Consider the following 27,975-nt stretch of genomic DNA (forward strand, 5'->3'; position numbering starts at 1 on the left):
GTTAAAGGGGCCACGACCGCCTGGGATCTGTTGGGGGAGGGGGAGGGAGGAGAATTTTTTTGGGGGGAGAAGGTGGGATTGGGGGGGCGCTGGTGGGCACCCCTGGATCTGGCGACTGCGGCCTCGCGGGGGGGAGGCTGTACGGTGACAAGGGCAGGGGGCTATTTTAGGGAATAAGAAGGCTGTGAGACCGTGAGGGGGAGGGGGGTCCCCAGCGCCGAAGCCGGAGCAAGAGACGCTGAGCCCGCGCTAGCGGCGTAGACAGGGCTCCAGAGCTCCAGATCCGGGCCCCGGCAGCCGCCAGGGGCCCCACCCGGTGCCCCTACCCCACCCCGCGTCCCTACTGCAGCCCAGCTCCTCCCGCAGTCGCCGCGGACCAGGTAGGTAAGAGCCCGGCCCAGCCTGCCCGGCAGCGCCCACCCCGAGGACCCCTGGGTTAGCCTCCCCCACTCACTTGCTCGAAATCCTGCATTCCCATCTACATCCCGAGGGAACCCAGAGTCCAGATTTCACAAGCCAACCCAGGAGAACCAGGCGTGTCCCTTCCCGGAGCCCAGAGTCCCCAGTCGAACCCTGGTATCTCAGGCTGGTTGCCTCTTTTAGCCTCCTCCAGGGCCCAGAAGCCTGGATCCTTCAGCTCAGCCTTAGTCTATATCCCCCCTTTGGGCCCAGTCCTGGGAGCTACAGACACTGGCCACCGCTGTACGGCTACCTCTATTGCTTCCCAATCGTTCCCCCATTCGCGCCCCCCACCTTCTGGCTGCAGCGTTCCTCCGTCCAGGCCGGCTCGCCCTGGAAACAGGCCGGCGCTGGAGCTGTCCATGGTCAGCTCTCTCGGTAGCCTCGCCTCCCCTTCTCCTGCCACAGCCGCCCAGAAGGGGGTGCAGGCGGCGTGGGGATCCCCCTAACCGCGCCTTTGACCTGGGGATCCCCGGCGCCCCACCACCCCTAGCTGGGCCGCAGGGTTCTCATGTTTAGGCACCCTAGCTTTCCGGGACTCTAGCTGCTTCACTTCAGGGCTTTTGAATGTCCCTGACCAGGACGCTTTAGAGACCTTGTCATGGAACCTCCAGCTCCCACCTGGTTCTGAAGGGCTGTTGGTACCCAACATCTGCTGACCCTGAGTAATCGCCGTCATCTTATTCAGCACCTGGGGAATCCAGTTTCCCAGGCTTTGCCCACCCCCCTCCACTTAGCACCTAGTTTAACAACCCTCCCCCCATTCCCCCTTGTCAGACAAATGTGCCCAGTCTCCTGGTACACCGGCACCTGCTTACTGCCTTAGGGACTCAGGCGCCATGAGTTTTCTTCAGAAATCTGGAATGCAACTCCTCTGCTTCTGTCCTTCTTCCTTCTGGGAGATCTAGGTGTCTCGCCCCATCTTGTAACCCCCATTTAAAGAAAAAAGCACATCCTAGAAACTCAGAATCTCAGACCATAACAACTGTCCCGTCCATCAGATCACCTGCCCAGCCCTACACTCCCATCAAATATTCAGGCTCTAAGTCTGTAACACCCTGTCCTTCACCTCCACATGGACTCAAAGGTCTGGACCCCCACCTGACTCTCCACCGCACTCCCATCTTCAGGTTTTTGTGGCCTCACTGTTCGATCAACTTCACCTCTTCCATGGCCTTAATGAACTCATCTGTCTGTCATCTCAGGTGCTAGACGTCCAGAGTCTCCTCTCCTACTAAAGCTGGGTGACTGATGTATTTCTGGCTTCTCATTGCCTCTAGAGACCCATATGGTGATGCCTGATATCTCATACTCCAAGTACCAAGCAGCCATCCCTTCCTCCCAGTGTGTTCTGTGGCCAGGGTTCTTGAGGTGACCTGGAACCTACTAGCCATCTTCCTGCATTTCTAGTTATAATGAATCCTTTCCTTGTGTTATGTTCTTGATTCCAAGTTCCAGGGCATTTCCAGATGGTACATCTATTCCATCCCCATCAAGGCGAGATTCACATTCTATACCATGTGCTACATTCTCGGCATGTCTTTTGCCACTTGCTTCTCCCCAGCCCCAACAAGCAGGGTTGTGCCGTGCGGCCTTTGTGGACATTTTCTTTTCCTCGTCTTCTTCCTCTCCCCGCCTCCTCCTCATCTTCTTTTTCTTCTTCTCTTCTGGTCTTTTCAAATACCTAGATAACATCCCTATGCCAGTTTCTGCTCTCAACCTTCTCCTCAGATATGGCCTATATTTCTAGCTGCTGGGGCTGGAGGGATAGCTCCGAGGTAGAGCACTCGCCTCATGTGCACAAGATCCAGGGTTCAATTCCTATCACTAGACCAATAAGCAAAAATATCTTGCCCCACCCCCACCCCTTCAAATAATCTCAATGTAAGCGCGCCAGTGTTTTCATTTTAGATGTGTTTTATGTTCTGGTCATGTCTGCCCTTGTTCTAGACTTCCTCCTCATCCCATAGATAGTCTGACTTGTAGAAGGTGTTGTTTTCCGTTAAATAGTCTAGTATTTCTTAGATTTGTGCTACTAACTTTATCTTGCACAATCTTTTAAAAAACGATTTATTTTACTGAGCAGTGGTGGCACACGCCTTTAATCCCAGCACTTGGGAGGCAGAGATGGCAGATCCCTGTGATTTTGAGGCTAGTCTGGTCTACACAGTGAGTTCTAGAACAGGCTCCAAAGCTACAGAGAAACCTTGTGAAAATCAAAAAAAAAAAAAAAGATTGGTTTTTATGTGAATTGATGTTTTTCTGTATGTATGTTTATGTGAGGATGTCATATCTACAGGAACTGGAGTTACAGACGGTTGTGCGCTTCCCTGTGGGTGCTGGGAATGGAAGAGCAGCCAGTGCTCTTAACTGCTGCACCACCTCTTCAGCCCCTGGAGCTTGCCCAATTTTAAACCTGGAAGGTCCCAGAGCAGTCTCCTTCTTGTCTTTTCAAGTCTCAGGTTCTAGAGCCCTGTCCCCTCAATCCCCAACTTCTTTCTTCCCCTTACTGTGACCCTAGCTCTGGTGTCAGACTTGTCCCTGGTGGAGCATAGGCTTCCATCTCCACCTGCTGCATTGGATTGTAAGTCTGTTTTCGACTCTCTGCTTTTCTAGAGTCTTCAGCCTCAAAATGTTCTTGTATCCTGAACACCCTCCACCCCCATTAGGGAATCTCTTTGTATCTCTGTTATTTCCTACACTTTTGTGGTGTTTTTGTATGTGTGCACACATGCACAGTGTGTGGGTGGAGGTCAAATGACAACTTGCAGGAGTAGGTTCTCTCCTTACACCATATGGGTCCCAGAGAATCAAACTCACGTTCTCAGTCTTGGTAACAAATGCCTTTGCCCACTGAGTCATCTTGGTGGCCCTGGTGTGTGTGTGTGTGTGTGTGTGTGTGTGTGTGTGTTTAGAACAGGATTTCCTCAGGCTAGTTTTTGTTTTTATCTGTTTGTTTGTTTGCTTGTTTTCCAAGACAGGGTTTCTCTGTGTAACAGTCCTGGCTGTCCTGGAACTCACTCTCTAGACCTGGCTGGCCTAGAACTCATAAAGCTCCAGCTGCCTCTGTCTCCTGAGTGCTTGGATTAAAGATGTGCACCAGCTGGGCAGTGGCGCAAGCTTGGCAGTGATGGCGCATGCATTTAATCCCAGCACTCGGGAGGCAGAGGCAAGCAGACCTCTGTGAGTTTGAGGTGAGCTGGTCTACAAGAGCTAGTTCCAGGACAGCCAGGGCTACACAGTGAGTTTCAGAACAAGCTCCAAAACTACAGAGAAACCCTGTCTTGAAAAATCAAAACAAACAAACAAAAAACCCCAAAACAAAAGTGCACCACCACTGCCCAGCTCCTCCTGCTGGTTTCAAACTTGCCATCCTTCTGTCTCACCTGGGATCGGCTGGGGGCTCAATTTACGTTTTGTGTTCATGCATTCATGCTGAGCGAGCTCTGAGTTCTGTATCTTGTCTTTCGACCAGCTTTACTACGTCCTGCATTAGGGATGTCCCTTTATGTCATTTTGCTCACCTCTGTGTTTTGGGTTCTTGGGTGACCCAGACATCTATTTATGTTGTCAGGTTGTTTTGGACTGATATTACCTTCGAAACCTCAGTTGTAGCATAGGGCCCTCTAGTTAGCAAAAAAGCAACTCTTGTCGTCAGTTATGGGCTCAGTGTCTTGTCTTTATGTGGTATGTAGCATATTGAGGACATTGATTGTCTACTTTCTTTCTTTTAATGATTTATTTCAATTTTATGTGCAATGGTGTTTTACCTTCACGTATGTCTGTATGGGGATGTCAGAAGTTGTGAAATTGGAGTTACAGATAGTTGTGAGCTGCCTTATGGGTCCTCTGGGAGAGCAGATAGTGCTCTCAATTGTCTTTCCAGTCCGAGTACCCACTTTCTTGTTCAGTGAATCTGAGGTCTACAGCAACCTAAATCATCCCAGCCTGCATGTCCTGACCCCATTGAGACCTAAGTCATCCCAGGCTGTATGTCCTGACCCAGTTGTGACCTAAGTCACCCCAGGCTGTATGTCCTGACCCAGTTGTGACCTAAGTCACCCCAGGCTGTATGTCCTGACCCCATTGAGACCTAAGTCATCCCAGGCTGTATGTCCTGACCCAGTTGTGACCTAAGTCACCCCAGGCTATATGTCCTGACCCAGTTGAGACCTAAGTCACCCCAGGCTGTTTGTCCTGACCCAATTGTAGCTTTGAGCTCCCTATGTTGGGGTCTCTCTCAGAAACGTTTTCTTGGACTCAGTTTCTGGGAGGCATAGAGCTTCATGACCTACCATTTAAAGACAAAGGGGATCTCAGGACTCAGTTGCACCTTTGCTGTACTCCAGAGCCATTCAGCTCTCTTCTTCCTCTCACAAGAACCCAAGGACCTAGCTCTAGGCTTTGGTCACAGTTCTCATTTGGGTGGAGCTGGGAAGTATCCGATCTCAAACCGGTTAGGCTGCTGCGTGGACTGGGGAAAGAGTGAAAGTCCCTCCTGCTTTCGGCCGGGCCAGATGGACCTGTTGGACCTGAAGAGTTCCAGGGAGAGGCTCACTGGCCCTCACTACATCTCCGCCCCTCCCCTGGCCAGGAGGGCCCGAGCCCCGCCTTCCGGCCCTATAAACCCCGCCCCTTCCCCCTCCCATACTCTTGGTTAACGCCTCATGAGGGCGGGGCTGGAGGAGCATCCCAGGACGCCTAGATCCTAAAAGGGCGGAGAAGAGTCCAACACCTTAGATTTTATGGGTCTTTCAAGCGATCTAGACCCACTAGGAGTAAAGGGGGTTCTGGGAAGGAGACTGTTGGAGTCGCAGACCCCTAGACGTAGGGTCGACGGGCTGTGGGGGGCCTAGACACCTGTGACTGAGGCAGATGACTCGACCCTGCTTCATGTTAGGCATTTTTGCTTTGTTTTTGTTTTATGAGAAAATGCTGATTCGGAATTCCCTAAAATACCTGAGAATGACTTTGAACTCCTGATCCTTTTGACTCCACTTCCCAGCTACTGGGATTACAGGCATACACTACCTTGCCTGGCTTAATAAATGGATATCTTATTTTATTGGTATGGGGGAATTCAACCCAGAGCTTCACGTTGTGCCAAGCATGTGCTTTATGCTGAGCTATGACTCCAGCCTTCGTGCTTTTTTTGAACTCTTATTCTCTCAAGTGTAGTGTTGGTCCTTAGGTCATAGAGAGAGATGGGCACCAGCCACATCACTGCCTAGTGACCTAATTCAGTATCCGAAGTCCCGTGACTTTTTCAAGGCGTGATTCTGGCTTGGGCCTCAGTTTCCTCATCTATGGAGTGGGTTGAGGATTCAAAGCGGAGCCACAACAGGCAAAAGCTAGTTTTAACCCAGTTAGCCAGTGACTAGTCCCCAGCTTTATTCAGATCTCGAGTGGCCAGGCTTTGGTTTGCTACCAGTGTCTGTTTCTCAACGTCCCAAAATGCATTTACCTCAGAAGTCCCCGCTGTTTATCTAAGAGCAATGGATTCCCAGTTTATTTATGCCATGATTACAAAGGACAGGCCCCAGTTTCCCGCTCTTGGCGGCCAGCACCTAGTTTCCCTGCCTCCCCACCTCATTTCCCCCCATGTCATGATCAGCTTGACTGACCTCAGTTGCCCCTTGTGCAATGCCTGGATTGGGGCCCCAGGGAGTACCAAACTAGCAGCGCCTCAGTTCTCTGCTTGAGCCCTGAAAAGGCTAGTCTGCCCACTCTGCGCACCCGCAGGCCGGCACCGCCGCCATGATGTGCGAGGTGATGCCCACCATCAGCGAGGATGGCCGCCGGGGCTCGGCGCTGGGCCCGGACGAGGCGGGCGGCGAGCTGGAGCGCCTCATGGTCACGATGCTCACGGAGCGCGAGCGCCTGTTGGAGACGCTGCGAGAGGCGCAGGATGGACTGGCGACAGCACAACTGCGGCTGCGTGAGCTCGGCCACGAGAAGGATTCCCTGCAGCGGCAGCTCAGCATCGCTCTGCCTCAGGTTGGGCGGGGCCCGAGGGGGCGGAGCCTAGAGGCAAGGTCTGTCCTGGATGGGCGGGGCCATGAGAAAAGGAGTATGGGATTGGCTTACTGTTAATGGGCGGGTCTTAGCTGCGATATGGGCAGGGCTTATATAGAAAGGGCGGAGCCTGAGCCGTAGGATTTGCTGAGGATGCAGGACCTGAGTGGCAAGATGGGTAGGACTTGGCGGGAGGGCAGAGCTTGAAAAGACGGAGCCTGGAGGAGAGGCGGGGACTACAGAGGAAGGGCGGGGCCTGAGCCGCAAAAAACGTGGGGCTTACCAGGAGGCAGGCAGTGTAAGAAAGAGTAGGGTTTACTAGGAAGGTGGGACCTCTAGAAGGTTTAGCTGGGAAAAGAGGGTAGCCTAGGAGGGGTGGTGCCAGCCATCTCCGGTAGGGAGGAATATGGAATTAGCTTACCGTTGGTGGGTGTGCCTCATCATCGAGATGGGCGTGACATATATGGAAGGGCGGGGTCTGAGCAACAAGAGGAGGTGTGACCTAATTAGGACCCATAGGTCCAGAGAAACAGCAGCGAGGAGAGTTCCGCCCAGAGGGGCGAAGTTTAAACTGCTAGAGGAGCTGGACTTAGCAAGGGTCACTCTTGAGTGGCTGGAGGAGGCGGGGCCTAGTCAGGAGGGGCGGAGCCTTCAAATTCTTGCAAAGAGAGAAAATAGGAAAATAATTGAGTCAGCCGTCTGATTCTACCCACACCTGGACAGGAGTTTGCGGCTCTGACGAAGGAGCTTAACTTATGTCGGGAACAGCTTCTGGAGAGAGAAGAAGAGATCGCAGAGTTGAAGGCGGAGCGTAACAACACCCGGGTGAGGGCTTTTGGCGATGGGGGTCTAAGGTGGATGGGGCATACGGTGGTGCCGACCAACATGTCTTTTTCCAGCATCTAGTTTTCTATCTTGCTCCCAGTCTCCTGGATCATTCCTTCCGTGCTCCCCTCCTTTTTACTCTGGCCTGACCTTTCTGCTAATATCATCCCCTTCCTCAGCTCCACCTCTGCTAGCCCTCTCTTTTCCTCATCTCTGCATGCTCCTATATCTTCTTCCTTGTGCACTACCAACGTGTCACCCCTTGCCTTGACCCTGTCTTTTCTCCCTTGCGTCTTTTCCTTGACGCCATGCCCTATTCTTCCAGCTCCTTTTGGAACACCTCGAGTGCCTGGTGTCCAGGCACGAGCGTTCCCTGAGAATGACTGTGGTAAAACGGCAGGCCCAGTCCCCTGGAGGCGTCTCCTCTGAGGTGGAGGTGCTCAAGGCTCTAAAGTCCCTCTTTGAGCACCACAAGGCCCTGGATGAGAAGGTAGGCAAGTCAGAAAATGAAGAAAACATGTGGTTGACCTCAACTAAACTAAGTGGGAAAGAGAAAAAAGTTGGCTATTATTGGTTGGAGATATTCACACCTGAGAAAACATTACTGTGTCGGATTGGAATATGACTTGATTAAAAAGAAATATGTACTATCTAATCCCAGCACTCAGAACGCAGAGGCAGGTAGATCTCTATGAATTTGAGGCTTGCCTGGTCTACACAGAGAGTTCCAGGCCTTACAAGGTTATATTGTCTTAAAAATAAGAAGAGAGTATTGGATACCAGGGGGATAGCATGCCTGATACCTGGCTGACGCCCCACACTCACAGTGGCTTCAGACCTTCCTTCCGCCGGGTGATAAGGGACAAGTTCGCCAGACCCAGACTGAGACCTTGCACTAGCGATCCTTCTGCCTCAGCCTCCTGAGTAGCTCCAGGCTCTACGTGGTCTGAACACGTCTCACACCCCTCCCCAGGTCCGGGAAAGACTGCGGATGGCACTAGAGAGAGTGGCGGTGCTGGAGGAGGAGCTGGAGCTCAGCAATCAGGAGGTAGGGGCGTGGCAGAGAAGGGGCGGAGCCAGGTCTCGGTGGAGGACCTCCACAGGGCCTCCAAGCAGGAACTCAGTGTGCTCTGGTATTTTGGCTCTTCTAGACTCTGAACCTTCGAGATCAACTATCTAGAAGGCGGTCAGGGCTGGAGGAGCCAGGCAAGGATGGGGATGGACAGGTGAGAGGTGTAAGTCCCCTCCCTGTGACTTCCACTCAACCTCGATTGATTTGCTGAGGATGGAATCTAGGGTCTCATAATCTTGACAAGTGCTCTACCTCGGCACGCACTCCTTCCTGGTAGGGGCTCTTCCACTGAGCAACATCTCCAGCCCCTTACTAAGGAATTCTAGGCAGGGGCTTTACTTCTGAACCACATCCTTAGCCAGCTTTTTACTTTTTGTGAGTCTGGGTCTCACTCTACAGCTCATGTTGACCGTCAGCTCAAGATTCTTCTACCTCAGCCTCTCAAGTCACTGAAGTACAAGCCTCCAGCGCTATGCCCAGGGCCTCCCTGATTCTGTAATGAGCATTTCGCTATTTTTCAAAGTTCTTATTAATTTGCCTGTGATAATGTAGAGGTGTCGTCTGTGTGCACGGGGAGGTCATAGGACAGTTTACAGGAGCCGCTCTCTCCTCTCATGATGTGAGTCCTGGAGACTGAACTAAGGTCGCCAGGCTTGGTGACCGAACCATTTCATCAGCTCCTGATGGTCTCTTTAATGACACCTGAACCCCTAATAGCTTTACTGGTCACCTAGCTAACTTCTTTGACCGTCAGTGACAGACCTTTTCGGACTTCGGTCTACAAGGCTCTTCCTGGTCTCTGGTTCCCCTTCCCCTCCCCTGCCCTGTGGTAGTTGACCAACCCTGCTCTGCACTTTGGGTTCTCTTCCTTCCTCTCTCTCTCTCCAGACCCTTGCCAATGGCCTGGGTCCTGTTGGAGACTCCAGCCGGCGCACAGCAGAGCTGGAGGAGGCCATGGAGCGGCAGCGTGCAGAGGTGTGCCAGCTGCGGGAGCGCCTGGCGGTGCTGTGCCGTCAGATGAGCCAGCTGGAGGAGGAGCTGGGCACAGCTCATCGCGAGCTGGGTAAGGCCGAGGAAGCTAACTCCAAGCTGCAACGAGACCTCAAGGAGGTGAGGTGGAGCCCCTGGAGAGCCGCTCTCTGTCCCCCTGTCCTGGCTTCTCCCAACCCTTCCAGAGTAGCTGGGTTTGAGGATGATGGGACCTGGATTCAGTCTCCTCAACTGCACAATGGGTCTGATCTGAGTGTTTGCGTGTGGCAGTGTGGCCCTTAGTACCTTTTTACTGTGTTACCATGGTGATAGAACCCAGGATATCACATCCCCTAGGCCCAGGATCTATCTACTTCTGAGCCATGGTCCCAGATTCTTATTGGCAGATACTTTCTTCTGAGTCATCCCAGCCTTTCTGGAGGGATACTGGGCAGTAGCTCTACAGTCAAGCTCCATCCCTTTCACTGCTTTCCTTTTTGAAACAGGGTAACTTGCCCGGTTTGGCTGTGCAGTCACGGCCCTCTGCCTCAGACTTCTGCATACTAGGCTCTGCTGGTCTGGATTCTTGATGACAGTGAAAGAGAACATGGATTTTTTTATTTCTCCTTAGCAGGGATGTTTCTTGCTACAAGCCCTCGCACCAGCCCCAGGCAGGCTTATCTCCCCCTGATCCTAGCACATCTTTTCTGGGAGTCTAAGCTTGTGCTAGCCTCTTTGAGAGTGGGTGTGAACTGTCCAGAGAGATGCCAGCAAGTACTCCGTGATTCTAGCAGTGTTACACTGAAGTGGGCTTGTGTGGAGACCGCATCCCATAGGTCTTTGGCATTTTACTTGTTTATCAGTGAGGGTCACCCTATGTATTCCAGGCAGACCTTGAACTTGACTGACCTCCCACTCAAGGTCCACTTGCCTCCTACTTGTTGAGGTTACACACAAGTAGCACTACAAGGCCTTGAGCTTTTCATCATCTTTATGGGAGGGTCTAAGCCAGACTGTCTTAAAAGCTATGATGCACAATGGGGAAAGGAACTTATTTTCCATAAATCCTTGCATGCCTTGTCTCAGCCTCTGCCACCACAAGCCTTTCTGGGAGTTGTAGTCCACACATCTCCTCACACTGTCTTTAGGCCCTGGCTCAGCGGGAGGATATGGAAGAGCGCATCACAACGCTGGAGAAGCGCTACCTGAGTGCCCAGCGTGAGGCCACCTCTCTACATGATGCCAACGACAAGCTGGAGAACGAGTTGGCCAGCAAAGAGTCGCTGTACCGACAGGTGAGAGCCCACCAGCAAGAGACCATGGGAGGATGCTGTGTCTGGGTAAATGAGCCGCTCGGCATTTCTACCTATTTCTCTTATTAGAGTGAAGAGAAGAGCCGTCAGCTGGCCGAGTGGCTGGACGACGCCAAGCAGAAGCTCCAGCAGACCCTGCAGAAGGCTGAAACCTTGCCTGAGATAGAGGCTCAGCTGGCACAGCGCGTAGCTGCTTTGAACAAGGTGACCGCCTGGCGGGGGCGGGGCCAAGGGTGCAGGGGCGGGACCAGGAACTCCAAGGGATCTTGGTGGAGTCAAGTCAGACTCCACGGGTCCTGTCCACTAGGCTGAAGAACGCCATGGGAACTTTGAGGAGCGGCTTCGGCAGCTGGAGGCACAGCTGGAGGAGAAGAACCAGGAGCTGCAGCGGGTAAGGGGACCAAGGGAACCAATGGAGTTCGCTGTGAGGTGAGGGCGGGGCTTATCTGAGGGTGTGGCCTGGTAGGATTTACCTGAGGGATATGGTTTAGATGAAAGACTAGGCTTATATCAGGGGAGGGGTTTGCATGAGAAGCAGGACTTGGAAGCGTGTGTGTGTGTGTGTGTGTGTGTGTGTGTGTGTGTGTGTGTGTGTGTTAGATGAGCCAGCCTGGGGCAAGGCTTACTGAGGGGGGTGAGCTAGTAGGGACTCACATCATTAGCAGAGCTTCTGGGGCTTACATGAAGGTGCTAGGTGCAGGGGTATGAGGCTTAGATGAGGGGATGGGACGGGGAGGGATTTAGCGGAGGGAATGGGTTAGGTGGAACTTCTGTGAGAGCAGGACTTAAAGAGAGAGAGCCTGAGAGTGAGGACAGGAACTTAGATGAAGGAGCTGGGGTTGGAATCCAGGGCTTGTGTTTAGCTGAGTACAAGGTTGAGTGGGATATAGATGGGAGCTGAGGTGTGGTGAGGCTACCTCTCGGGAGGTACTAAATGAGGGAGTGGGGCTTAGAAGGGGTCAAGGCTAACAGAGGAGCAGGACAGTGGGCGGAGCTGAGCTGCAGCGTCAGAGTCATTGGTTGGAATGAGGGGTGGGTTAGGAGTGAGCTTAGATGGGGCCAGGCTAGGTGGGAGACGAGATGAGAGGAGGAGGGCATCAGGGAAGGGCAATGATACGGGGAGAAACCGCTTGACAGTCTCTGCCCTGTCCCTTGCTCAGGCCCGGCAGAGGGAGAAGATGAACGATGACCATAATAAACGACTGTCAGAGACAGTGGACAAGCTGCTGAGTGAATCCAATGAACGCTTGCAGCTTCACCTCAAGGAACGCATGGGTGCGCTGGAGGAAAAGGTGTGGTCCCCACCCGTCCTAGGCCTTTGGCAACCAGGGTGTCTCTAGCTGCCATTCTGGGGCCCAGACATCTTCCTCAGATCTGTCATATGATACCTCCCTACACACAAACTCTGACTGACTGAAGGCACCATTTTTCTTGAACATTCCAAGAGCAGTATTTTGCTAAGTCACAACCCCTCCATCCCGGCCTCGCCCTCCCATTTCATCCCTGTCCCCACAGAACTCGTTGAGTGAGGAGATTGCTAACATGAAGAAGCTTCAAGACGAGCTACTGCTGAATAAGGTGGGAGCCTGGGACTCGGTGGGGAAGCTGTTGAGCAACCTCTCCTCAGAGCACCAGAATCTCACCCATAGCTCTGCCCGCCTCCTCCTCTCCGTAGGAGCAGCTCTTGGCCGAGATGGAACGAATGCAGATGGAGATTGACCAGCTACGGGGAAGGCCACCCTCCTCCTACTCCAGGTGAGGGAAGCCCTCCTGTCCTCTCTCTAGGGAGCCCCAATAGTCAAGTTCGTCCCTTCATCTCCACTCCTTACTCTCAGGGGCTCATCCCTTATTTTTAATTTTTATAGTACTGGGGATCAAAGCCCAGGGCCTCATGTGTGCTGTCACCAAGCCACACCTCACCCCCTCACTGGGGGATTCTAGGCAGGAGCTGTACCTATGACCACACCCTATCCCCTCGCTGGGGGATTCTAGGCAGGAGCTGTACCTATGACCACACCCCACCCCCTCACTGGGAGATTCTAGGCAGGAGCTGTACCTATGACCACTCCTCACTCCCTCACTGGGGGATTCTAGGCAGGAGCTATGCCTCTGACCACACCTCACCCCCTCACTGGGGGATTCTAGGCAGGAGCTGTGCCTCTGACCACACCTCACCCCCTCACTGGGGATTCTAGGCAGGGTAGAGACCTCTGACCACACCCCAACCCCTCACTGGGGGATTCTAGGCAGGGTAGAGACCTCTGACCACACCCCCACCCCTCACTGGGGGATTCTAAGCTCTACCCTGTACATCTCCAGCCTCTTTTTACTTCCTTTTGAGACAGGATCTCACTAACTTGCCTGGGCTGCCTTTGAACCGGTGATTCTTATGCCATAGCCTCCCAAGTAGTTGAGACTGCAAGCTTACACTTCAGGTCCAGCTTCATCAATTTTGTTTATTTAAGAATATTTAAGATGGGTGGTGGTGGCTTACACCTTTAATCCCAGCATTAGGGAGTCAGAAACAGTGGACCTCTTGAACTCCAGGACAGCCAGGGCTACATAGGGAGACCCTGTCTTGAAACAAACAAACAAACAAACTGGCTGGAGAGATGGCTCAGAGGTAAAGAGCACTGATTGTTCTCAGCGATCAATTCCCAGCAACCACAAGGTGGCTCACAATGATCTGTAATGAGATCTGGTGCCCTTTTCTGGCAGGCAAGGATACATGCAGGCAGAACATTGTATACATGATTAATAAATAATTTTTTTTGAGACAGGGTTTCTCTGTAGCTTTGGAGCCTGTCCTGGAGCTAGCTCTGTAGACCAGGCTGGCCTTGAACTCACAGAGATCTGCCTGCCTCTGCCTCCTGAGTGCTGAGATTAAAAGCAATGCACCACTACTGCTCAGCCTTAAAAAAATTCTTTTTTTTTTTTAAAGAAAAAGCAAACAAAAAAATAATATTTTAAAATTCACCCTTTGACAAGTTCATACATATGTCTTGGTCATATATACTCTCAACTCTCCCTCAAACTCCCCCCCCCTTTTATTTTTGTTTTTGTTTTTCTAGACAGGATTTCTCTGTATAGCCCTGGCTGGCCTGGAATTTTCTCTGTAGACCAGGCTGGCCTAGAATTCACAGAGACTCATCTGTCTCTGCCTCCTGAGTGCTAGGATTAAAATGGATGCGCCACCACTGCCCAGCCCAATTTCATTTTAAAATAACCTACTAAGTTCAAGTATTGCCACCCCCAGCCCAGACTGGCCTGTCCCTGTGACCCCTAACCTCTATCTCATTTTTTGGCCCCTGGGTTCTTAACTACCCTTCCTGTGTTCACAGGTCTCTCCCTGGCAGTGCCCTGGAGCTCCGTTACTCCCAGGCACCAACTTTACCTTCTGGTGCCCCCCTGGATCCTTATGGAGCTGCCAGTGGCCGGGCAGGCAAGAGAGGACGCTGGTCAGGGGCCAAGGATGAGTCTTCCAAGGTCAGCAGCCCCCTCTGGGGCCTGGACTGAGGGGCAGTGGGCAGAGCTGAGGGGCAGCTGGATCTAGGCAGCTGAGGGAGGATGTGGGACCTGGACTGAGGGGCAACTGGATCCGGGCAGCTCAGGGAGGATGCTGGGATGAAGGACGTGTCCCTCTGACTCACTGCCTTCCCTCCTGGCCTCCAATACCACCGGGTACCGCCCGCACATCGCATCTCCTCCTGTGATTTACATGGTGAGCATATGGGTGAGGGAAAAGTGGAGAAGCCCGGGGGGGGGGGTGAGGCCGGGTGAAGAGAAGAAGCTGGCTGGGTGCGGGGCAGTCATAGGTGTGGGCATGGCATCATGACAGTTAGGTGAGCCACTAAGAGACTCATGCCGTGGAGAAGCACACGTAGCAAAGCGCTTGCCGTGTACACACCAACACTGACTTCCCAGGCTTCAGCATTCATATAACAAGCCCGATGCGTTGGAGTGCGCCCGTTGTCTCAGCTCTGGGGAGGTGTAGACAGGAGGATCTTTGAGCCTGTGGTCAGCCAGCCTCGATAGGGAGCTCCAGGTTCAGTGAGAGACTATGTCTCAAAATATAAGGTAGGGCTGGGCCTTCTGGGCCTTTAATGCCAGCACTCAGGATTCTTGGGCAGGTGGGTCTCTGTGTTCCAGGCCAACAAGGTTGACACAACGAGACCCTATCTAAAACAAACAAACAACAACAGAAAAAGAAATAAGGCAGAGCCAGCAACCGGTAGGTCACAGTGTTTGCAGCTTAGCCCCACGGTCTGAGTTCAAGGCCAGGCCCGACAGGGTGGAAGGATAGACCTGACTCCCCAAAGCTGTTCTCTGACATCTGCATGCACACCATGACACATGCACACCCACCCACCACACATGAAACAATAAGTATGTTAAAAAGAAAACAGAGATTCAGAAGAATCATGTGACCAATGACATGGGGCTGCAGCTTCTGCATAGGTACAGGTGAAGACGAAGAAGGAAGGCTGGAGAGATGGCTCAGTAGTTAAAAATGCCTACTTCCCTACCAGAGGTCTCAAGTTCATCCTCATGGTGACATCTGTAACTTCCATTTGGGTGATCCTCTGCCTTCTTCTGGCTTCTATGGGAACCAGGCTTGCACATGGTGCAATATATACATACAAGCAGCAAAACACTTACATACATTATCTATCTATCTATCTATCTATCTATCTATCTATCTATCTATCTATCTATCTATCTCTCTATCTCTCTCTCTATCTATCTATCCATCTATCCATCCATCCATCCATCTCTACATATATATAGTTTTGTTTTGTTTTGTTTTTTTTGAGACAGGGTTTCTCTGTAGCTTTGGAGTCTGTCCTGGAACTCACACTGTAGACCAGGTTGGCCTTGAACTCACAGAGATCTGCCTGTCTCTGCCTCCCCAGTGCTGGGATTAAAGGCATGAGCCAATGCTGCCCAGCTAAATAACTATTTTTTTTAAAAAAGAAGAGGCATATGTTTTTAACCCCAGCACTCAAGACAGTCAGAGATCTGTGAGTTTGAGGCCAGCCTGGTCAACAGAGCAAGTTCCAGGACATCAAGGGCTACAACAGAAAAACCCTGTGTCAGAAAAACAACGCATACGCAAAGCAACAACAAGACAACTCATTGTTGGGGCGTGCATGCCACACAACACCTGTGGAGGTCAGAGGATGTCTCTGTGGACTCGTTCTGTTCCTTCCACCTTCACGTAGGATCTGAAGAATGAGCTTGGGTCACCAGACTTGTGCAACAGGGATTCTACCCATTGAGCCATCTCTTAGGGCCGAGAAAGACCTGTCAAGAGAGGAGCTAGGCGACAGGTCAACTGAAGCTGGGCGTGGCTGACGCCCTGGCTCTACCACCATACTGCAAAAAAAGGAATGGTCCAGAGAAGAAGTGTGGGGTGCAGGTGGGTCAGGAAGGTGGGCAAAGACAGGTGCCAACCTCAGTCCTCATCCACAGGGGCAGGATTGGGATCGATCTGCCCCTGCCGGGTCCATCCCACCTCCATTTCCTGGAGAGCTTGATGGCTCAGATGAGGAGGAGGCCGAGGGGATGTTCGGGGCTGAGTTGCTGTCCCCCAGTGGGCAAGCTGACGTGCAGACACTGGCCATCATGCTTCAAGAGCAGTTGGAAGCCATCAACAAGGAGATCAAGTGAGCCCCAAGCCAAGTGTGCTGTATCTTGCCCAGTTTGTCCCCACAGCCCCTGATGCTCCCTAGAGTCTGCTCCACTCCTTTCTCTAAGCCTGACTGCTCTCCCATTTCCATCAAGTGGTTGTCCCAGACAATATTCCACACTCAGGAACCACCCCGTTATCTGCTGAGATATCTCAGTGTCCCTGCCCCAGCACTCACACGGGAGTGGGAACAGAGCACCAGCCTTCAGCTCATCTTCAGACAGCCACAGCTCCATATGACTATGTCCTAGAACCTCCTGATATGGAGGTCCCAACAATAGCAAGCCCACCCACAGATCCTACCCTCAACCTCAGCTGGGGCTGGGAGTGTAGGTCCCTTGGTAGATCATTTACTTAGCATCTGCAGGCCCTCAGTTCCATCCCTAAGATGGAAAAGCAAAGAAAGAAAAAAGGGAAAGAAAGAGAAAAGAAGGAAAGAAGGAATGAAGGAAGGAAGGAAGGAAGGAAGGGAGGAAGGAAGGAAGGAAGAGCTAGGAAATAAAGCTAAAAAAAAAAGAAAGAAAGATTGAAGCCAGGCACATGCCTCAAATTCCACACTTGAGTGGGGGGGCAGAGGCAGGTGGATCTCTCTGAGTTCAAGGACAGTCTGGTCTACAAAGCAAGTTTCAGGATAGCCAGGGATACACAGAGAAACCCTGTCTCAAAAAACAAACAAACAAAAGATTGAAAGGAAGGAAGAGGTTGGGGAAACGGCTCATTGGTTAATGTATTTACCATATATGCTTGAGGACTGGAGTTCAGGTCCCTCGGAACACATATAAATGCCATACAGGCTAGGTGACTCATTTGAAATTTCAGCCTCTGAAGACAGATGGGCTCCTCCAAGGAAGCCGACTACTAAGACTAGCCATATCAAAAAGAGATGTTTGGCTGAGAGATGCTGGTTCAGTGAATAAGGTAGAAGAGTGACCATTGGTGAGTCTGGCCACCAACCGCAGGCCTCCGTATGCATTCACATCCACACACTGTGCCCACACATATGCAAAAGCATGCGTGCACACATGCATGCCACACAGATGCACACACACATGCAAAAGCATGCATGCACACATGCGTGCCACACAGACATGCACACACACATGGAAAGAGAGAAATGAAAGACTTAATCCAGCTCTGCATCTACCGAGAGTTTCTAGCTGACAGCACCATTTTCAGGAAGCCTCACAGATTCTCCAGACAGTGCCTGCTTTGGCGATTCTGTTGTCACACATTCTTCCTGTCTCCCAAGAAATGAGACTAACACAATCACGTTCTAACTCAGACGCTACCAAACGGAATGAATTCATTACCTTCTACACCTACTTTGATTGACCTTGATTTCACCCAGATTTTAGCATTTTGCTCTAGCAGTTCTTGGGACACTGTCTCTTCCTGTAGTGATATTATCTTTAAAATTATAATTTGTAGTATTAGGGATTGAATTCAGGGCCTGTGTTTGCCAAGTGAGGCCTCTAGTGCTAAGTCACACCCCAGCCCCTTACTGGGGGATCTAGGCAGGGGCTCTACCTCTGAGCCACACCGCAGCCCCTCACTGGGGGGGGATTCTAGGCAGGGACTCTACCACTGAGCCACACCCCAGTCCCTCACTGGGGGATTCTAGGCAGGGACTCTACCACTGAACCATACCCTAGCCCCTCACTGGGGGATTCTAGGCAGGGACTCTACCTCTGAGCTATACTCCTAAGACTTTTTATGACTTTACTGTAACTGTTTGGTTAACCTCTTCTAATTGATAGAAATCATAACTATTCAGCCCCAATCCTTCAGTGATTTCTTGAGATCTCAGGATTTCTTGCCTCCCCCTTGAGCCCCTACAACTATGGACAAGTCGTCCATTAAAACAATCTTAAGTCACTTCACGGTTCTGAGTCACACCCTCCTCCCCTCTGCAGACTTTCTGGCCACTTGGAATTTGTGACTCCTCACCCCTCCACCCTGCACCTAGTCTTCTTGTCTTCTTTCTCCCTTCCCAGGCTAATCCAAGAAGAAAAAGAGACCACAGAGCAGCGTGCAGAAGAGCTGGAGAGCCGGGTGTCCAGTTCTGGCCTTGACTCACTGGGCCGGTACCGCAGCAGCTGCTCACTGCCGCCCTCCCTCACCACCTCCACCCTCGCCAGCCCCTCACCTCCCAGCTCTGGCCATTCCACCCCTCGTCTGGCACCCCCCAGTCCTGCCCGGGAGGGAACCGAGAAGACCGTGAGTATTCTCTGTCATCCCAGCTCAGTGTAGGTAGGAGAGGTCAGAAAAAGAACTTCCCACAAATAGCTACCAGAGCCTTTACACAGTGGGCTCCAGAAGCATGCGTAGCCTTAAGTCCCAAAGGACAAAAGGAAGGCTGATTTCTGGAAATGTGTGTGTGTGTGTGTGTGTGTGTGTGTGTGTGCGTGTGTGCTCGCGCGTACTCGTATTCGCGTGTGCTCCTTGTGGAGGTCAGGACAATTTGTAGCACTTGGGTCTTTCCTAACACATGCATCTTGGTGAGTGGGCTCAGGTTCCAGGCTTGGTAGTAAGTTCTTTACCCACTGGTCCTTCTCAGTGATTCTTTGACTTGTTTTATGTGCTATGTTTAGGTTTTGTTTGTTTGTTTTGTTTTGTTTTTCAAGACAGGCTTTCTCTGTGTATCTCTGGCTGTTCTGGAACTTGCTCTTTAGATCAGGCTGGCCTCGAACTCACAGAGATCCACCTGTCTCTACCTCCTGAGTGCTGGGATTAAAGGCATGCACCACCATCACCCAGCTCCCCTTAGCTTTCTTTGAGGCCATCCTTATCTGCCTTCTATTGCAAAGCTACTTCCTGTATAGGCTTCTCCAGTTCCAGGGCATCATGGTCACTGCCTTTACACCCCCATTTGACCTAGGCTACCCTACTTTCAAGTCAGTGCTCAAGCAAGGGAAAACTTAGACACCTTCTCAAACCCCCAAGCTAATCCTGCATCTGTCTCTCTCCCCAGAACCATGTCTCCAAGGAGGAAGCTGGTGCTCCACGAGGGGAGGGCCCAGCCATTCCAGGGGACACCCCACCACCTACTCCCCGCTCTGCCCGTCTTGAGAGGATGACCCAGGCTTTGGCACTGCAGGCTGGGTCCCTAGAAGATGGGGCTCCTCCCCGGGGAAGGTCAGCAGGGATGTGGGTTGAGAATGGGGATGGGACAAAGACTTGGGGGGATGGTGTCCATCCCAGGCTCTGTTCTTTCTCTCTAGTGAGGGCACCCCAGATTCCCTCCACAAAGCCCCCAAGAAGAAGAGCATCAAGTCATCCATAGGTCGGCTCTTTGGCAAGAAAGAGAAGGGTCGGATGGGACCCCCAGGCCGGGAAAGTGTTTCTCTGGGTAAGTATTGTAATGCCAACCTTCCTCTTCTCCCTCCCTGCCTTCCTCCCGCACCCATCTTCTCATTGCTAGAAATTAACTTCTCTCTTTGTTTGGTAATACTTTTTTTTCTTCTGGGAAATGGAACTGGAAATTGAACCTAGGTCCTCATGCATGCTGGGCAAGTACTCTGCCATCAAGCTATATCCCCTGCTTTTTTTCTTTATCTAGTCAGGGTTTCTCTGTGTAACAGCCCTGACTGTCCTGGAACTCACTCTGTAGACCAGGCTGGCCTTGAACTCACAGAGATCCGCCTGCCTCTGCCTCCCGAGTGCTGGGATTAAAGGCGGGCGTCACCGCTGTGCTCCCTGCTTTTTTTTTTTTAAATTAAAAATTGTATTATCATTCTCGGTGTGTTCTGGCTATATATGGAGGTCGAAGGACAGTCTTATGAAGTCAGTTCTCTCCTTCCGCTTTTCTTATGTAGCCCTGGCTGTCCTAGAATGTTCTATGTAGACCAGGCTAGACTTGAGTCTACAGAGCCCCTCCTTCTGCCTCCCGAGAGATGGGATCAAAGGCATGCAGCAGCAGCGTGCCTAGCCTGTCACCCTCACTGCCTGGTCTGTGCTCTGTAGTTTAGAATGGCCTTGAGCCGTTTCCTGTGGACTGTCTCCAGTGTCGGGGATGTGAGGCCTGAGCTAGCGCACCCCCCTGACACCCCCTGACCCATCACTGACTTTGAGCTTCCTTGCCTCCAGCTGGGACACCCTCTGATGAAACACTGGCCACTGACCCTCTAGGGCTGTCCAAGCTGACTGGCCCAGGAGATAAGGACAGGAGGAACAAGAGGAAGTGAGTGTTCGGGGGTTTGGGGTGGGTGTGGATACTGCTGAGATTGAGTGACCCTGAACGTGCTTCCCAGCTTTTCTGATTTGTTGTCTGGGCAGGGAAGGTGGGTTTAAGGAAAGTCACACCTGGTGCCTTACAAAGGCGCTTTCACTGTGTGCCTGTGTGAGAGATCCATGGCAAGGATTCACAGCCCTGCCTGCCTTCTCTGCTAGGCATGAGCTTCTGGAGGAGGCCTGTCGCCAGGGCCTGCCATTTGCCGCCTGGGATGGCCCCACCGTGGTCTCCTGGCTGGAGGTACTTCGTCATTGAAATAACCCTTCATGTAGAATTACTAATCAACCCCCCCCTTTCAGACTTTTGTGTTTGTTTGTTTGTTTGTTTGTTTTGTTTTGATTTTCTGTAATTAACTCAGATTCTCACTCTGTAGCCCTGGGGAGCCTCACACTCATGGCAATCCTTCTGCCTCAGTCTCTTGAGTGCTGTGATTACAAGCCTGAGCCACCGTACCAGGCTTTTATCTGACAGTCTTGCTATCCAGGGCGGGTTGATTCCACTCTAGAGAAGCCCAGAAGTGGGGTGGGTGGGGAGGTCAGGACCTGAGGTTCTAAGGAAAGCTACTTCCTCGTCCTTGCACCCTTGCCCTCTCTCTCTGTCTCTTCGGGTCTCTCCTGGTCTCTGCCGACTGTCTTCATGTCTGTCTTTCCATCTGTCTCTATTCATCCCTCGTCTTCCTGTCTTCTGCCTCTCTTCTCCCACGTGTCTCTGTCTTACCACTTCTGTGTCTTTGCCTGCGAACCTTCTCCATCTGTCTCTCTCTCCGCTGACTCCTCCACATTCTCGCCTTCCCATGGCCTCAGCTCTGGGTGGGCATGCCTGCGTGGTACGTGGCTGCCTGTCGGGCCAATGTCAAGAGCGGCGCCATCATGGCCAACCTGTCAGACACGGAGATCCAGCGGGAAATTGGCATCAGCAATCCCCTGCACAGGCTCAAGCTGCGCCTTGCCATTCAGGAGATGGTGTCACTCACGTCGCCCTCTGCGCCTGCCTCCTCCCGCACTGTGAGTGCCTGCAAATCCACGCCCTCCTGCTCAACCTCATCCCTCGCCTCCAGTCCTGGGCCCATTGGCTTTATTCCACATGATGTGCTACCTCTCTGTGTCATGGGTGTGTCCTCAGGCGACATCTCTTTCAGGGACCTATTGACTTGTTCCCCCCACCCCCACCCCCAATCCTTCCTGTGGATTTCACCACTTCCAAGGGACCACCCCCAAATCCATAGTTTTCTTTTCTTTTCTTTTTTTCTTTTGAGGCAAAATCTCCCTCTATCGGTCTGGTTGGCCTGGAACTCACAGAGATCCATGGCCTCCTGAGCCAGCTCACCATGTCCAGACTCAGTTTTCTCCTAGGAAATTTCAAATAGGCAGACAATTATTGGTACCTGTGTTGTTGCCTGAGGCAGTAGCCATCTCGGGCTACTGAGTAAGTGCAAGGTCAGCCTGGGCTACTTGGTGAGACTTTGCCTCATACTAAAAAGATGGTCTGCAAGATGACCTAGTAGGTAAAGGTGCTTGCCACCAAACCTGACCACCTGAGGTCAGTTCCTGGAACCCACATGGGAGAAGACGAAAATCAACTCCGATAAGGTCCTCATATCTTTACTGAGTGCCACGACCCACGCATATAAAATAAATAAATGTTCTTTTAAACATTTCTTTTTTTTTCTTAAAAATATTTATTTATTTATTATGTATACAATATTCTGTCTGCATGTATGCCTGCAGGCCAGAAGAGGGCACCAGACCCCATTACAGTTGGTTGTGAGCCACCATGTGGTTGCTGGGAATTGAACTCAGGACCTTTGGAAGAGCAGCCAGTGCTCATAACCTCTGAGCCATCTCTCCAGCCTCTTTTCTTTCTTTCTTCTTCTTCTTCTTCTTTTTATTTTTTAGTTTTTTTTTTTTTTTTGAGACAGGGTTTCTCTGTGTAGCTCTGGCTGTCCTGGAAGACCAGGCTGTTCCTCAGAGATCCTCCTGCCTCTGCCCCCAAGTGCTGGGATTAAAGGTGTGCACCACCACCTAGTACAACACGTGTTCTTAACCACTGAACCATCTCTTCAGCCCCAAAATTATTTTACTAAATATTTATTTATTTATTTATTTTGTATGCATATAACTGCCACAGAGCATGCACAGAACTTGGGTTGCCAGACTTGGCAGCAAGCACCTTTATCTGTTGAGCCATCTTGCTGGACACAAGGTCCCAACACAGGGTCATTTCCGCTGTCACCTCGGCTTTGAGACCCCAAACAGTGACCATAAACAAATGAGTCAGAGTGGGGCACTTAGAAGACCGTCTGTCTGCATCCCCTGCCACCTCCCACCCCGTGACACCCAGAGTGGGGCACTTAGGAGACTGTCTGTCTGCATCCCCTGCCACCTCCCATCCCGTGACACCCAGCATCCCTCAGCCCACAGGAAACGTGTGGATGACACACGAGGAGATGGAGTCGCTGACAGCAGCTACGAAACCCGTGAGTGACCCCTGCTGGTGACCCGGGGGTGGCACTATTCCTACTGGGTGTGGGGCTGGGAGGATTCTGTCTGTCCACGCATCGTCTGTCCCTTCTGTTCTCCTTTGCCTGTTCCCTTAACCCACCCTTCTCTCCCCCTCTTCCCACTAACGGGTCAGGAGACCAAGGAGATCAGCTGGGAGCAGGTAGGGTGCAGGATGGGCTGCCCGCATGACAGGTTGTGCACGTTGCATGGTCTTTCTCTGTCCCTGTGCCCCACCCTTTGCCAGAACATTCTAAGTCCCTGCCCAGGAGGGGAAGGAGCTCAGTTGTGGACTAGTTCATAGTGGCTTGGTGGGGGACAAAATGGAAGCCCTCTGTCCACCTCCAGCCTAGAGCACAGGCCTTTCCATGGTTGTGGATTGCTCGGGAACTGCTGGGCTATGGGATTGCTGGAGCCGGAGGGAGCTGCGGTGTGGTCTAGGGTTTGCGGTAGGGTTGGGAAGAGGGCTGACTGCGCCGTTCAGTGGCGTGAGTGTTAGCTATGCTATTATGGTGGCCGTGAGGTGGACGAGGCAAGTGAGAGGTAGGGAGGACACTGTGGCCTGGAGAAGAGAGAGGCCAGATGCCCGACTTGAGCCCGACTTGGGGGGTGTAGGTTCCAGGTTGGGCTGTGGTCTGTTTCCAGGCCCTGAAGCTGCAGACTTGGGGTTTATCTGAGCCTTGCCCTAAACTGGACTGTTTGATTAGTATTTTCTGGGTGTCACAGGAGTGATAGTCTCTGGGTGGCAGGGAAGCCACATCAGAGTCCTGGTTCAGGTTTGGGCTGAGTGGGTGCAGACCGGCAGAGCTTGGGGTCAGTGGGTGGGGCCCTGGCCTGTAACACAGAATTCTAGCTTCTAGCACCAACCTGGAGTGGGAGTGCGCACCTGTCACTCAAGAGGGTGGAGGCAGGAGGATCTAAAGTTCAAGACCGTCCTCAAACCTCACTGTGAATTTGAGGCTAGCCAGGGTTACACGAGACCCTGAGCTGGTCCAGGGGCCCCAGGGGAGGTCAGATGGCTTTGTGCTGGGTAGAGAACCAGCTTGGGGGGAGGACACTGAATGTTGTCCTTTCCCTATACATATGGGAAGGGACAAGAGGGCCTGACCCCCCCCTCACCTGCCCACGGCCCCAGATCCTGGCATATGGCGACATGAACCACGAGTGGGTGGGGAACGACTGGCTGCCCAGCCTTGGGTTGCCCCAGTACCGAAGCTACTTCATGGAGTCGCTAGTCGATGCTCGGATGTTGGACCACCTGAACAAGAAGGAACTTCGAGGTCAACTCAAGATGGTGGACAGCTTCCACAGGTGGGGTTGCCTGGCCAATGGGAACGGCCAAAGGGGAAGAAGTCACACTCCTAGAGAGGCTTTAGCCAATGGGAAATTCTATGAAATTCTGGCTTGGTGCTCCTTGAACCAAGAAGGTGATCCATAGGAAAACCGAGATCTCTCGTGGTCCTGGTGACCTGCTACTGGGGAGGCCAAAACAGGAGGATGACAAGTTAGCATGGACTATAGAGTGAGTTCAAGGCCTGCTCAGGGAGCTAGTGATACCCTGTCTCAAGATTAAAAATTGAAAATAGAGAGATCCTAAAGAGAGAGAGGGAGAGAGTCAGATAAGAGCAACGAACAATGACAGTGGCCATGGGAAGGCTCCTGAGTGACTCAGTTTCCCCCTCTGCTCAGGGTTAGTCTGCATTATGGTATCATGTGCCTGAAACGGCTCAACTATGACCGGAAGGACCTGGAGCGGAGGAGGGAAGAGAGCCAGACCCAGATCAGAGGTGAGGTCTCGTGGGGGCCAGGCGGAGAGGCCGCCCAGAGGGAGGGAAGCCAGATTCCAAGAGCTACTGAGAACATGGTAGAGTGAGCGTGGGGGCATGGCCAGAGAATAAGTATAGCGTTATATGCCAGCCTGGCTGGTCCTGGCCACTGGGGTGCGCTGTCACACAGGGGGTAGAGCCAGCATAAGTGTTTGGTTAAGAGGGAATTAGAACTGCTCACTAGGACGTGTTGTTCCCACAAATAGTGAGTAAAACCAATGTGGGGGCGTGGCTAGGGAGGGAAGTGAGAATTGCAGGACTAACTGGCCATTTCCAATGACAAGGGGAGGGGTCATCGTGAAGGCAAGTCTGGTAAGGGAAATGAGGATGGAATTAGGCTAATTTGACAGGACTAGCCTTTGGGAGGTGCACGGTTAAGCGTCCCTTTTAACCGGGTGGTAGTGGTGCACGCCTTTAATCCCAGCACTCAGGAGGCAGAGGCAGGTGATCCCTGTGAGTTTGAGGCCAGCCTGGTCTACACAGCGAGTTCCAGGACAGGCTCCAAAGTTACAGAAAAACCCTGTCTCCTTTTCATCCCCAGACGTGATGGTGTGGTCCAACGAGAGGGTCATGGGTTGGGTGTCTGGGCTCGGCCTGAAGGAATTCGCCACGAATCTCACCGAGAGTGGGGTGCACGGGGCACTGCTGGCTCTGGATGAAACCTTCGACTATTCCGACCTGGCCTTGCTTTTACAGATACCTACACAGAATGCACAGGTGAGCCATGGTGCTCAGGGAACGTGCTGGGCGCTCCCACCTGCATGCCCCAACCTAGGCCCACTAACCTCCCTCCCTCCTCCTTCTCCAGGCCCGGCAATTGCTGGAGAAAGAATTTAGCAACCTCATCTCCCTAGGCACAGACAGACGGCTGGATGAGGTAGGCGTGGCAACAGCGCTGAGGCTCCCAGTCACACTTACGTCAGGGATGAAGGGGTGGGGCTTGGTGTTGCCAACCAATTGTGGTTGGAGGTTGAGCTAGATGAGGGGTACGGCTAAGGAGGGGAGTAGAATGGGAACTTAGGCCTCCCTCCTTCGCCTTGGGTTCCCGTCCTACCACTAGGACAGTGCCAAGTCCTTCAGCCGCTCCCCATCCTGGAGGAAGATGTTCCGAGAGAAGGACCTCCGAGGGGTAACCCCCGACTCGGCCGAGATGTTACCCCCCAACTTTCGCTCAGCTGCAGCAGGAGCTCTAGGCTCCCCAGGGCTCCCACTACGCAAACTGCAGCCTGAAGGTAAGGGATTCTCCAATGTGACAGTCCGAACCCTATTCACAGCTTGGGACAACTTTCCAACTGGTCTACCCTACCAGCTTCCTGGGACCCAGCTCCAGCCACCCAGGCACTCCTGGCAATGGGTTATTCTCATGTCTCCTTCCCAGGAGGGGAAATGATCTTGCTTCAGGCCACCTGGATTCTCTCTTTGGGCCTCAGGCTCCCATGGTGGAGCAGGCACATGCTGTGATGTTTGAAGGGGAAGCATATGTCTATTGGAGGGTACCAGGGCTTGAAGCCAGAACTCATAGCAACCCTGGGGAATCTGCGCTGGCCTCTTACCCAGTCACTCAGCGTTAGACAGATAATTGCAAGATCAATACCTGCCTGGGCCACAGAAGAGTGAGTTCAGGACAGCCAGGCCTGCTTAGTGAGACTCTGCTTCCAAAAGTAAAAGGAGCTGAAGATGCAGCTTGCTGGTGGAGGGCAGCTTGCTGGTGGAGGGCTGCCTACAGTTCCCCGGTGAGAGCTGGCCTTGTGGCTCAATGGTAGAGTCCAAGCCTAGAATACCACAGTGAAGGGCTCAGGTGTGGCTCAGTGGTACGGTTTTTGACTAACAATCAAGAGGCTCCTACCTTCAACCTCCACTACGAAGAAGTGGGGAATTCTCTGGGGAAAACAGGGGGCTTCCAGGCTGAATGGCTGCTCTCTCTCTAGGCCAGACTACTGGGAGTTCACGAGCAGATGGTGTTTCTGTCCGGACTTACTCCTGCTAGTGGGCACCTCCAGGTGAGGACTTTGCCAGGTGATTCTTAGGATTCGGGGTGGTACAATGGGAACAAAGGATGGCGGACCAGATGGGTCCCACCTACTCCGTGAACTGTTTTGGTCTCAATGCAAGTGACCTCACTCTCACTCAGATGAAGACACTCCCGAAGGCTGGGCCGTTTTCCCTCCTTTGCAGAGTAATGTCTAGCCGGAGACCACCGTGAGGGGAGCTCTCACTGCGGACTGCACCATCTATACACACCAGTCCAGTGTGCGCGTTCCCGCCTCCCAGATGGACTGGGCCTGGACTAAACCACAGGAAATGGACTAAGAGGGGGGGCATCGGAAGAAGAGGACAGGAAGAAATCCCTCCGCCTCCCTTTTCTCTACTTTGTAATTTATTGATCCGTTTCGGACGGGAGCCAGGCACCCTGCACCTGCGGGAAGGGGGCGGGCTTCGCTCTCGGGCCGCATGCGGGGAGAGGCCGCCCCTCCCCCCTTCTCTTGCCCAGTCGCGGGGCCCAAGTCTTCCTTCTTCGTCCCCTAGGAGGGGAGGGGAGACTCGCTGCTACAAGCCTCGCCCCCGACTCCCGTGCCACTCAGCCCTGCCCCCGCTGCGTCTGGTCGCCAGTCCTCGGGGGTCATCTGTGAGCGGAGTTCCTGTCCCTCCTCCCGTGTCTCGTGTCCCCCGGGGCCTCCCTGCCCCCCGTGCTATGGCGGTGTCTGTGCCCAAGGGTCAGGGACGCAGCACTGCGTTCCCAGTTCCCCTCGGGCTCCGGGGTTTGCATGGGAAAATCCCTCTGTCAACTATGTCGCTGGGTGATGTGGCTTGGGGAGGGGATGGACAACGAGGAGTCCCCCACCCCGACTCTCAGTTGGCCTCCTAGCCCCAGGCGTTACTCAGTGATCACGGGTAAAGACCTACTGTTTCAAAAGTTCTGGTGTTGACCAGCCTTTTTTTGAGACAGGGTCTCACTTTGTAGTCCTGGCTGGCCTGGAACTCACTATGTAGACTAGGCTAGCCTCGAACTCACAGAGATCCGCTTGCCTCTGCCTCTGCACTGAGATTAAAGGTGTGTGACACCTCTCCCAGCTTTTG

At 52.6% G+C, this 27,975-nt stretch overlaps 1 protein-coding gene across 3 annotated transcripts; it reads left to right on the top strand.

Annotated features, from left to right (window-relative positions):
* Positions 1 to 155: 155 nt before the first annotated feature.
* On the top strand, positions 156 to 27,963 carry Ppfia3 (PPFI scaffold protein A3). 3 transcript variants are annotated; one of them, XM_087901394.1, is made up of 30 exons: positions 156 to 380; positions 6,202 to 6,456; positions 7,198 to 7,299; positions 7,625 to 7,789; positions 8,273 to 8,347; positions 8,451 to 8,525; positions 9,260 to 9,481; positions 10,489 to 10,635; positions 10,723 to 10,857; positions 10,961 to 11,044; positions 11,814 to 11,945; positions 12,169 to 12,231; positions 12,329 to 12,408; positions 13,995 to 14,139; positions 16,132 to 16,319; positions 18,337 to 18,559; positions 19,314 to 19,477; positions 19,564 to 19,691; positions 20,429 to 20,522; positions 20,732 to 20,813; positions 21,377 to 21,577; positions 22,987 to 23,049; positions 23,208 to 23,234; positions 24,207 to 24,382; positions 24,761 to 24,858; positions 25,439 to 25,614; positions 25,706 to 25,774; positions 25,958 to 26,129; positions 26,826 to 26,897; positions 27,029 to 27,963. In XM_087901394.1, exons 2-29 carry the CDS (start codon positions 6,217 to 6,219, stop codon positions 26,882 to 26,884), a joined length of 3,585 nt encoding a protein of 1,194 aa, XP_087757520.1. In that variant the 5' UTR covers positions 156 to 380; positions 6,202 to 6,216; the 3' UTR covers positions 26,885 to 26,897; positions 27,029 to 27,963. The 3 variants fall into 3 exon arrangements, with proteins under 3 accessions (XP_087757520.1, XP_087757521.1, XP_087757519.1); XM_087901393.1 differs by having other exon boundaries at positions 157 to 380; positions 27,073 to 27,963; XM_087901395.1 differs by lacking the exon at positions 23,208 to 23,234 and having other exon boundaries at positions 27,073 to 27,963.
* The last annotated feature ends 12 nt before the right edge of the window (positions 27,964 to 27,975 follow it).

The sequence above is a fragment of the Myodes glareolus genome, chromosome 24, assembly GCF_982192425.1.
Source record: "Myodes glareolus chromosome 24, mMyoGla1.1, whole genome shotgun sequence".
Classification (NCBI taxonomy): domain Eukaryota; kingdom Metazoa; phylum Chordata; class Mammalia; order Rodentia; family Cricetidae; genus Myodes; species Myodes glareolus.

Coding starts and splice junctions, on each gene's coding strand:
- Ppfia3 (XM_087901394.1), top strand. CDS start 6,217: ATGATGTGCGAGGTGATGCCCACCATCAGCGAGGATGGCCGCCGGGGC. Junction 11,946..12,168: donor TGGGTGCGCTGGAGGAAAAG/GTGTGGTCCCCA, acceptor CTGTCCCCACAG/AACTCGTTGAGTGAGGAGAT. Junction 25,775..25,957: donor CAGACAGACGGCTGGATGAG/GTAGGCGTGGCA, acceptor TCCTACCACTAG/GACAGTGCCAAGTCCTTCAG.